Source organism: Vombatus ursinus, unplaced genomic scaffold (genome assembly GCF_900497805.2).
Source record: "Vombatus ursinus unplaced genomic scaffold, bare-nosed wombat genome assembly UNPS02014799.1, whole genome shotgun sequence".
In the NCBI taxonomy this organism is placed as follows: Eukaryota; Metazoa; Chordata; class Mammalia; order Diprotodontia; family Vombatidae; genus Vombatus; species Vombatus ursinus.
This window is the reverse complement of record NW_020954577.1, coordinates 49124728-49136446: the sequence shown is the minus strand read 5'-3', so window position 1 is coordinate 49136446 and position 11719 is coordinate 49124728. Positions and strand designations below refer to the sequence as shown.

At 47.6% G+C, this 11719-nt stretch overlaps 1 protein-coding gene across 1 annotated transcript in view; it reads right to left on the bottom strand.

Annotated features, from left to right (window-relative positions):
• Positions 1–1523: 1523 nt before the first annotated feature.
• Positions 1524–11719, bottom strand: part of LOC114050285 (juxtaposed with another zinc finger protein 1) — a 42312-nt gene continuing 32116 nt past the window's right edge. Inside the window, exon 3 of the mRNA XM_027871897.1 lies at positions 1524–3881. Within this exon, the coding sequence (XP_027727698.1) occupies positions 3705–3881 (177 nt within the window). The 3' untranslated portion in view covers positions 1524–3704. The remainder of the gene's footprint in view (positions 3882–11719) is intronic.

Here is an 11719-nt window from a genome sequence, read left to right as displayed (position 1 = left end):
GTTCTTGGCCTGTACTTGCAGGGGGTGGTTTTGTGCATTTTGCAGAGTTTTTCTGTTGAGCATAATTTTAAAAATTATGTTTCTAATTAAGCAATTAAAAATGTGACAGACACACCAAAATGAAGGTCATGTGTTTCTTTAGTTAAAATTTGTTTCTTACTGTATAGTATTCATTATATTAAAGGTACACCCATATTGGAGCTCTGTGGCTGTTGTATTTCATTGTTACCCAGTTAATTTGTAATAGTATAGTTAGGGGCTCTTCACCTGGGGTTCATGGATCCCTGTGATTGTAGGAGATCAGTGAGTTTGGTTTGTTTTTGGTTTTTTTTATATTTTGATAAATTTTTTTTTCACTATAATCAGTTTCTTTTGTAGTGTTGTGTGCTTTCTTTTATGTGTTTGGAAACATTCAGGAGAAAGGTCTACCTAGTCTCCGCCGCCACTGGGACTCTTCCTCTTCTGTTTTGGCTCAGTCCTTCTCTAAATTAGTAAATTAGCACCACCTCTGCTGTTACGCTGAAAGCCTGGAAATTCCAACGGTGTTGTTTCACGGGTTTCACGATTTCATTATTTATTAGCACTTAAGCAGATTGTTTAAACTTGCCCTGAATTTAGTCATCATTTAAATGATTGGGTCAGGCTCAGCTCGGTTATAGGATGCTTTCCAAGTCGTTTTACATTATGGCCTGTGTACGTTTTCGCACTTGGATTATTGTTTGGATAAGTTTGCACTTCTGAGAACTTAGGGGTCTGGGGTCTGTGAGGTCCTCCTAAGTTCTGAACCATATAGAGGGTCCTGTCTCCCACCCCTAGATACCTCAGGCTGCAGATGAGGGGGGAGAGTTTCCTCATTCCTACTTCCCTACATAGATGAAACCACAGACTGGTACTAAAAATAGAATCCTAAATTGAGTTGGAAGGAATTTTAGACATCACCTCGAGTTCAGCTGTTTCATTTGGGAGATGAATAACAGGCCCAGAGGTGCCATTAGGCCCAGAGTTAGAGGAAATCTTCCCAAGACCCACCCAAGAAGGACTTCCTGACTCTGTGCACAAGTCCTGGACAAGCTGGCTCAGGGCAGCGAGCGCCCCTCTTTGGAGCCTTGTCGGGGGGTGGCTAGAAGACCGGGTGGGGGTGGGGCTTTGGTTCTCCCCTCCTGTCACCAGTATCATTGTGTGTGTATAATGTATGCCCATTAGGGATTGTGTATGCACCCATTATCGGGGCCTATTCCTTAAAAAATGTAATTTTTTTCAAATCAAGGGTCACACAGTTTTCACCATGCCACACGCAGTCTGTGTCAAAACAGGACATCTGGTCTTGTTGTCCCTCCTGAATTTTTTGACCTTACTTTGATCCAGAGGGTTTGATCCAACATTTTAGGTAGAGGGGGCCACAATGTAGTTTTGTTTTCAAGTGAAGTAATTGAAAGGAATCAAATAGGATGTGACTCCGAGCAGTGCTGGGCAATCAGACGTCAGTCCAGGTGAGACAAGAGTCAAGGAAGGGTCATTCTTGCTTTGGGTCAGAGGCAGTTTATTTTAAATGTGATCTGATTTACATTTGTAAGCAGCTTTCTCAACAGGAATTCTATATCAATACATCACCTTCAGTCCAAACAAACCTCTGTCACTTTCAAACTTAAATGTTCTTTCCCCCCAACAAAACATATGAAAATATAATTTAAAGCACAGTTTTCACAGACACAGTACAATACATTCACTATACGCGGTATAACAAAATAGTCCCGTCCTTACCTGTTTAGTAATACTGTCACAAGGAATAGGTAATTAGAAGCTGGAATTGATTTCGTAACTGAAAGGAAGTCCCATGCATGATGATTTTATTGTATGACTGTTTAGCTGCTGAGTTAACTGATGCAGCCTGCAGACCCTGGCCCAGGAAGGAGCGTGGCGTGGTTGACTGCCCAGAGCCCAAGGGGGCCCTGCCAGGCACCAACTCGGCGCTTCTTCAGTCTGGGGCGTCTTTGAAACCTAAATGGTAGCACTGTGTGTTCAGAACCACGATCGTGCCTTCAGAGATCTGAGGGAAGTGTGAGAGGGCGTTTTCTTTATAAGCACTTAAAAACCCCTCATTAGGAAGGATCCAAGGCTGATGAAAGTAGATGTTTGCACATCTGGCTAACAGATAATTGTCATCCTTTCCAAGTTTGGTAAGTGTCCTGGAAAAAAAAAGGGCCACCTGCTTCCCAGCTGTGTCGAAGACCTTTCATCGCACGTGCACAGGCCACAGGGGGAGAGCACTGTCATAAGCAGCCCCAACTCGCTTTTTACCAATTTGTTTTGTGGGAAGTTGGCCGTCTCAGAGCAATTTTTATTGCATAATTAGGCAACTGGTAAACTCATGTTTCAAGAATAGCACTTGGGAGAAAAGAACCCTCGAGGCATGATGGTCCTGTTCCTGAGGAAAAGCTCAGGAATGGTCCCGATAAAAGTGAATGCTACATGGGCCACCTCGCTCGCCCTTCGCTTTGACCACCTGTTGCCAGAAGCACTTCATGTCAGTAAGGCTCAATGTCTTATTTCGGAAAAGTGAATTCTAAAGCTAAACAGAGTTCCGATTGGAATGCAGACACCTAGAGCGTGAGGCGAAACGTTTCCCTCCCCAAAGTCTCACAAATACCAGCCTGGAGGGTCTCCCCCTGAAACATGCTTAGAGCTTTCATCTTGATTTGCTGCCACAGGCACGATAGGGCAGGAGTTGCAAGAATTGGCAACACATAAAACATCAAATCTGTTGGCAATGGAGAACTACAAAGTGCTTTAAGACTTCATCTGAGGATGAAGAGAGAGCTAAGTTTCACACACACAATTTGCACTCTTAAGTATTTCAAAGTGTTTCCAAACAGATTTTAGGGGAAATACTTCAGTGGATCTTGGTCCTCAAATATCTGATGGGCATGAATTGAGCATCCAGCACCATGCCTTGCACTTGGTAGGCACTCGATGGATGGGTGGATGGATGAAGGAATGGAATACACCTCATAAAAAGTCATTTCTAACATTAAAATGATTGTTTGCTCAGTCACATGGCAAGATCTTCAGCATTTCAAAGGGGAAAAAAAGATTTGCAAGAAAATATAAAACACAGAAAGCACACCTCTTTATGTATGTTATTTAAGTATGAAAATATTTTTAGCATATTATGTTAAACATTCTTTCTTATTTATATTTCCGATACCTAATGCCTGGCTAGCCATGGGTCCGAGCTCCCCTAGGTAAGGCATGTTAACCGGCTTGACAACAGTGGTGGTGTCTTGGTTTTGCACACGTGTGAGTTGACGTATTGAGAAATTTCAATCACATTACAATCTTGAAATAAGCTCAGTGCCAGGCTTCCCCCCAAGCTGGTAACCCTGCAGTACCATTAAACCTATTTGCCACATGCCCTCATTTTTATTTTGTTTTGGGGAAGATATTCTGAAGAGCCTAGAGCTTTTGTCTGTTTTAGCACCTTATATCAAAGTAATGAAAATGGTGGGTATGGTTGATTACATGTGCAAATGTACAAAATCATTAACTCTACAAAGGTAACATTCCAAAATTACAGAAAAAAATTTAAAGCATGCATTTAACTCTTCTTTTAAAGGGTTGCTGAACGCTTCCCTTGACAAAGGTGGCTGTTTTCAAAAATCAGCAACTGCTGGTGAGGATTTCTTGGCACAGCTGGGACCAGCGGGTTATTGCTGCATCTTCCTGATAATCTCCGCAGACACGGGGGGGTGGAAATTGATGGTGTGGTGCCGCAGGCCCTGAGCGGTCTTGTAGCTCTTCCCGCAACGGCATTTGAATGGCTTACGGACACGGATCTGTGTTCGGTGGCCGTTCTTGGCATGGTACTTGATGCCATTGACATTCTGCAAAGGAGAAAGAAACGATCAGCCTTTCTGAGGACGTGTGTGGCGGGTACTCGGGTCCTGCTGTCCAGGACCTGGGGTAGGTGGGCTGTAGGGTGGGGTGTCCCTTTGACACAGCTCGCAGGATCATACACGCTTGGGATCTGGCAGGAACGTTTGTTAGCCATTATTTACTCCAGCCCCGTCATTTTGCAAATGAACCGATTTCCCAAGGTGCTTGTGAGCTATGCCAGTAAAAATCAGAATCTGGGTTCAAACCCTTGTCTTCGTACTTGAGACAGCCTGATGTATTAAGTGGGAGGAGCCCTGGATTTGGACCTGGTTGGACCACCTTTGGACAAGTGACTTCACCTCTCTGTGGGATCAGGTGATCAGTAACCCCCTTCCCAGTTCCAGGTCGCAGGACCCTAGGACTCCTAACTCTAATGCTGCTTAGGGTCATTATTCAGCTGCGTTATGTGTTAAGTCCAACTTGGTGTGATACCACGAGGACATAACCATTAGTTACATTTTTCTGAGTTCTGTGCTTGAAGGATCATCACCACAGTAAACGACATTAAGGCTCTCCATCTCCCAGGATGGCCCACTTTTCTCATGATCTTCAACACAAAATCTGAACAGTATTCTTCCCCAGTTCCTACCATGGAATAATTGCTCTTTACAAAAGTCAACTGTTAGTGCAGAGAGCACAAACAGTGGGTGGAAATGGGATGCCTCTCCATCCCGTGACCAAGAACTGAAAACAAAACTTTTTAATCCTAAAAGAGCTGTTTCTCCACCGTTATGTAATTAAACATCCCTGGGCCCCCCAAAGGGGCAATGCCCTGATGGACTTAGAGGATTGATTGGCTAGCCTGTCCTCAGCATTGGAAGATTATTTTAAGAGGGAAGATTCAGGTGGCCACTTTCCACTGTCTTATGTATGTCGTTTTGAATGAAGTAAAAGGAGATTTTGGGAAAGTGGGGTACTGGGTGTGGAGTATTTCTTACAGTGTATTGCTGATGTCAATTTTGCTGAACTGCTCCGGTCACAAAGGTTGGCTCCCTTATTGGGAGGGGGAGAGAGACATTCCGAAATGAAGGCGATGGATAAAGAGCAATAAAATTCATAAACAACATGTTTCTGGTGGTCACTTTCTTGCTTGGAGTCACCCTCTGGCACAGGGATTAATTTGTTAACCAAGAGGCAGACATTTTTCTCATCCTTCCCATTCCCACAACTTGCTTGCCTACCCCAACCCTCAAACATTTAAAAGCCCAGCATTCCTCCTACAGCATTTTTATTTCAACAAACAGGAAGAGAGATTTCAGTGTTTCCACCTAATTCCCCGTGACATGCACTTCAGGATCACCAAGGAAAGAGGCATCATAGATAGGGCTGTGTCTCCAACAGTGATGTCTTCACCCCAAACCGTCACCAAGCTCTTTTCCCCACTTATTAACCAGTGTCAACTGAAATACAGTTAACGCTTATTCCAGCAAAAAAAAAATCTTAATAGAAATTTGTAACCAACCATATCCCCAAGGTAAAATAATACCTATTCACTCACATACTAATTAAAGATTTGAAATTAGAAACGCATCTAAACTTTAAAAAAAAATGAAACTGAAGCAATTCCTTCTTCTGCCAGCTGAATGTAGATTCCCCAACTCATACTGGACGGAGAAAGGGAGAATCCCTGCCCTGTTCTACCCAGAGCTGTCGGGGCCATCCTCAGAAATCCCCATGTGGTGGGGATTATTCCCTTCATCTTCTGGGTGCTAACGCTGTTGCCAATAGGGCTTTAGAGTTTACAAAGGGGAGAGTGTTTAAAAGGGAGAGAGAGGAAATGGATGTACTGAGTATAGACGGCTTTTTAGCCAAAAAGAGGAGGAAAGACGGGACGAGACTAGCATTGAGGGTTTTTTTTGGCAAAGAAACGGAGAAATAGGGGTATGTTTGTAGGCAGCAGAGAAGGATCCTTTAAGTAGGCAGAGACTGGAGATGAGTGCGGATGGCAGAATGGGCTTCCATTCTGTTACAGAAGGGTTTCCCCTCTTGCTTGCAGTTTTCCACAAGAAGCTCAGTGACCACTTGTCAGCTGTGATGGAGAGGGGATCTGGGTTCAGGCCCAGGCTGGAGGAGATGTCCTCCCAATTTGGAGATTTGGTGATAAAATTGTCTGGTGACCAGAGGCAGATTGCAAGACTTCATAGGCTCAAATGACTCCAGCCTTTGGTCCATCCAGCTTCTATTTATTTATTCACTCATTCATCCATCCAGCAGATACTTATCAAGTGCCTTCACAGGGCCCCTTTCAGGGGAGGAGAGTTAGAAAACATTCCCTTTCTTTGTTTTCAAACAGTTCTCCTGGCTTTGAGATGGGTCATTAAAGAGTCCAGTCACACCTCAGGGGCCCGCACCACTCACACCTTGATGAAAAATACAGAGGACTAAAAATAAAGACAAACCAATGGCACATTCCACGGGGTCCACGCTACAGAAATTCCATCTCAATTGGTGCTTTTACTCCTAATTAGGTTAGGGAAGAGTTGGAACCAGAAACTTCTTAAGCCCCAAGAATCCAGTGAAATCCATGTGAAAACCAAGCCCCTTCTGCCCCAGAGCCCTCAGTGGAGCCTGTTGTTGGGGTGATGGTGGGCTCTTGACGCCCTAACCCTAATTGCGCATGGTTAATGTAAACAGTCGTTGCGTGTCTGGCGTAAGCTTGCTGAGTTTGGAAGGAAAACGCAGCCAAACCCGTATATCAGCTTTACTGGAAGTTAGCCGGACGATTATATACTTTGAAACACGCTCCCTCGTTCTAAGGTTGATTTATAGGAACAGAAGAGTTTTAAAGCTCGTAGGAACCTTAGGGATCCATCTATAGTCTGCTCCTCTATCCCCCAACCCTATTTTGTAGATGAGGAAACTGAGTCCAGGAGAAGGGAAATGACTTGCATAAAGTCACACGGGGCCTGGGATCCTCTGATTCCCAAAATCTGGTTTTGATCTCACTGCAGACCTTTTCTTCTCTCCTCACTCCCCCCCCCCCCCCAATCAAGTAATTTGTTTTGCTTCCCTGCTTTCTCTTTGCAAGCCAAATTGTCATTAAAGTAAACTCCAACTGCGTTGTATATAACAATTTTGGGGGCCCCATTATCACCACTTTGAAAACACTGAGGAATAGCTTTACACAGTATTTCAGGGAGAAGATACTTCCCCTGAAAGGGATGATATTAATACACCCAAAAGGAGATGCTGTATAATGACAAATATGCCTACTTCCAAATCTACAAAAATCTTTATGGAAATGCTCAATATATCCACTGAGTATGAGTAGCTAAATACTAAAAGTTGCATCTTCTCAATGAAAATATGACAAGGGAGCTGCCAAGCTTGGACAGAGGTATGTGTTCAATGATCTTCTAATTACGTGGGCCAGTGGAGGTGTACATTTCATGGGGGTGTCCCGTGAAAGGTCCCAATGGGAGGGATTCTTTTCTGGGTGTTCCTGTATACAGATGATACTGTGTTGATTTCATTATGTCCCATCTCATTATGGGGTCTCCTCAATGAGATCAATGATAATACATGGCCTTTTAATCCATACAGGAAACATTAAATGAATTTTATTTTTAGGTTATTTCAGTCACGTTTGAATCTTTGTGACCCCTTTCGGGGTTATCTTGGCAAAGATACTGGAGCGGTTTGTCATTTCCTTCTCCAGCTCATTGGACAGATGAGGAAACTGAGGCAAACAGGCAAAAAGTGACTTGCCCAGAGTCACACTACTGCTAGGTGTCTGTAATTGGATCTGAACTCAGGAAAATGATTTTTTCTGACTCTGGGATTATGACACTGCCTAGTTGCTCTCATTAAACGAATAGAAAATGTTTATTGTCCCGTGACATGTAGTTAGATAAATATAGAGGTTTAACATTGGTTAGAAACATCAGTCTCACAGGTGAGGCATAACTCAGTGGCATCCTTTCTGATAAAAAGATCTTAGGGTCTTAGTGGGTTGCTAACTGGATGTGGGTTAATACTGTGTCTATAACCAACAACTTTGGCTGCAAAGAGAAGCATCTGGCCTGGGACTAGAGAATGGACAGTTCCTTTGTCTTATTGCCCTGGTCAGGTCCCATCTGGTGTCTTGTGTCCACTTCTGGACAATGAATCTTAGGAAGGACACTGATAAGCTGGTGAGTGGACAGAGGGGGGCAACCGGTCCAGTGAAGCGTCTCATGTCGTCTGAGGATCACCTGAAGAAGAGGGGGTTGTTCAGGTTGAAAAGGAGGATTTGGGGGGACGTCATCAGTCTCTCCATGCATCTGAAGGGCTGCTGGAAGAGAGATGAGCATTCCCCTTGGACCCAGAGGACAGCACGAGGGGAGGCCAAGTGGCCGACAGGCAGATTCTTTGGCATTTAAACCAACCCGACCCCTCCCTGTATTTCTAGTTTTAATGCTCCTGCCCGGGATGACTGTGCCTCACCAGTCTCCCCGTGGTCTTCCTGGCCTGGGACACTCCTTCCTGGTCTCTGTCCTGAATCTCTGGCCTTCCTTATGTCCCAGGTCTCTCCATGCGTGTGTCCTGCATGTGCTGATTGACATGGGTGGGATCTCCAAACAGAACAGAGACTCCTGGAGGGCAGGGACTCTGAACACCGAGTGCCTGGCACGCTGGCTGATGGACACGCTGAAGAGTTATCTGCAGGCCTAGGGAGGGAGCACATCTTTCCCATGGAGCCTAGACAAACGTCTGATGGCTGTTGTAGTGGACGTACCTGTCCCACTGTGCGCTGGGTGCCACGGTGTCCGCGGGCCTGTCCGACCCCGTCCTGTGCACATGCGATTCTCTGGGCAGCCCGCTGAGCCAGTCCATCAGAGGCATAGCCGGGAGAAAGAGCCTGTTCTGGATGGCATCTGGGGATGTCGTCCAGACGGTCTCATGATACCACGGCTCCTCGGTCCCAAGGCCCACCCTTGTGGTACAAGGTGCACAGTCCCTGGCTGCCAACCTGTGCCATTAAAACCTCAGGTGATAGAGCATCAGCCCTGCAGTCAGGAGGACCTGAGTTCAAATCCGGCCTCAGACGCTTGACACTTACTAGCAGTGTGACCCTGGGCAAGTCACTCAACCCCACTGCCTAGCAAAACAAAACAAAACAAAACAAAAAAACCCTCAGGTGGTCCAAAGAGTAAAGGAGAGGGCGTGGTGGGCATCGGCGGGCTGCTGCATATTCCCAGGAGACTTGGATTCAAATCTGACCTCCACTGCTGAATTGTGACTTTGGGCAAGTCACTGCCCTTCCCTTTTTCCTCTATAAATCAAGGACCCTGCGCTGTGTAGGGTAAATCCATGTGTAAATCTCCCAGTACCACGTGATCTCCATGTGCAAACCTCCCCACTAAATCTTCAGTTATAAGGTCCCCTCCGTGGCCCTGAGTGTGGGGGTGCAATAATCCCTGGTGGCCTCAGGCGTCTGTGGCAGTATCCGAAGGGTGGTGAGGCTGATCCCCCTGAAGGACAATGTTCCTCCTCCTTGATCAGCGATCTCAGAGCCCCGGTGAGTGCTCCAGGACATGTATTGTGGTGAGTCCAGCTGCGTGAAGAGCACCGATTATGCACTGACTGCATGCACAGCGCCGGGAGAGGCTGGCATCCTAATGGGGAAGGTTTCAGTGGCGGTCAGATGCAGGGATCCCGAGGTCCTTAGGGGCAGTGGCCAAGCCAGTGTTAATGCCTTTCTCCGATAAAATCCTATGAGTTTCTGATACTGAGCCACCAGACAGGGCCAAAGGCTCGGGTGACCACAACAGGAGTTGTGGCTGATGCCCTGCAGGGGCAGCCGAGCTACATCTCCAAGGCGGTGCCTTCCCCCCATGAGGGCTGCAGGCGCTGGGTTGGAGCGCCACAATGCCAAAGTTCTAGGTCTCGGTCCAGGCTCCTGGGCCGGCTCCTGGCTGAGGTGGTGGAAGTGGCCCGGCCTGGCCGGCCCATGCTGCCTCCTGTCTCTCTCCCTCAGTCTACCTGGCTGCTTCAGCCAGCCTGTCTTCCCTGTCCAGTGCAGGACAACAGAGTGCGGCTGGTGGGGATGAGCGGCCCCTTCTCCCTCGGAGCCGCCTCTCTGAATGATGCCCGAGGAGGGCTGGGTGGGGAGCAGGGCTGGGCATCTGAGACGGGCTGTCCCTCCCCAGCGCCTGCGCCCGTACTGACCGCGGCTGGTCAGCAGTTATTGCTGGGGCTGCTGGAGCTGAAAGCCCAAATTTCTGGACGGCCAGTCTGATCTACTTGTCCTCAATGCCATACCACAAAATCCTGAGACTTCAGAGGTCTTCTCCAAGCCAGAGAACAGCCCCTTCCCCCACATCTTAGTGGACAGTGTCATGGACTGCGGCTAAAACTATTCGACCCAGACTCCGGGAGCTGGGGAGCGTCCTATAAAAGGGGGACGACACTTGAACCCTCAGCCCACGGGAGGAGGAGAGGAGCCAGTGAGACCAGGCACGTGAAGGCGGCTAGTCTGGACGCCCTCTGCTTTTTCCCACTCCCCTTTTCCCTCATTCCTTTTGAATTTATTTTAGAAATAAATGTAGCCAAGCCCCCTCCCCTATGTGTCTGATCCTGAACCTCAAAGGCAAACCTCCAAGGCCTTCCGCCTCTCCCCTGGAACTCCCCAGTGACCGGCTTGCTCTTCCCTGCTGCCATCCCCTGCTCCAGGTGGCTGCCCAAGTGATATTCCTGAGCCAGGGCTGATCTCACTCCTGCTCAAGAAGGTGCCGTGACTTTCTATCGTCGCTAGGATAAAATACACAGACTCCTCTCTCTGGCAGAGGAAGCTGGAGCCTGGACTTAGCAAGACCTAAGTTCAAATCGGAGCTCAGACAGCCCTGTGACCCTGGACACGTCACTTAACCATTGTCTGCCTCAGTTTCCTACCTCCTGGGCTTGCTGGGAGTGTCTCCCCCCCCCCCCCCCCGACCCTGCATTACCCATTTGCTCCCTGGTCTGACTATATTGGCCCTGATGACAAATGATGCTCATTGGGCCAAGGCCCAGCCTGGGAGGGGCAGGGAGGACCAGCTTGCTTCCTGGGCAATAATGAGACTATGAAACAGGACAGACAGAATGCACCAAATTACAGGTTTCTCCTATAAACAGGCCTTTTTCACTTTAAAAAAAAGTCTTTTTGAAATGCCAAGTTGCCCTGGAGGGGAGAGGAGAGAGGAGGAACCTGAAACCCTCAGGAGTGTCCTCCTTCCCTCTTCAATGACCATGGCCTCCAGGAAGCTCTCCCGTTGGCTCAGCGGTCCTTCCAGATGTCCAGGAAGAATTCTTCCTGCAGCAGGGCCTGGTGGAGGCGGGCTTTGACAATGCGGGATCGAACCCTGGCGCTGGCATTTCCTACCTGGGCCTGGGGCTTCCCATGCCCGGCCTCAGTGTCCTTCTCTGTAAAATGAAGGGACTGGATTTGCTGGCTTCTGAGGGCCCTTCCACGTCTACGACCTGACTCCTAGGTCGAAGGTTTCATCTCAGCTCTGCTGGCCAGAACAGGGCAGCAAAGAAAACGTACCCATCGCTCCCCTTTGCTCTGACTTCACCGATAGAGTTGGGCTCTGTCTTGAGCGGCGCTACAAGTCCTGGGGTGGCTTTCCTGGCCTTCGGAAGAGCAGGAGCCACCAAGGAGGGTCAGTCTGGGTGCCTCTCTCAGGCCTGGGTCTCCACGACCTGGATTAGCAAACCCGCCCACATGCCAGGTACATTTCTGGGTTTAGTATTTCCATTAAGCACTTCCACAGCTGGGTTGTAAAGAGCTGCTAAAATATCATGGAAAATTTTGCAAGTTTGTTTT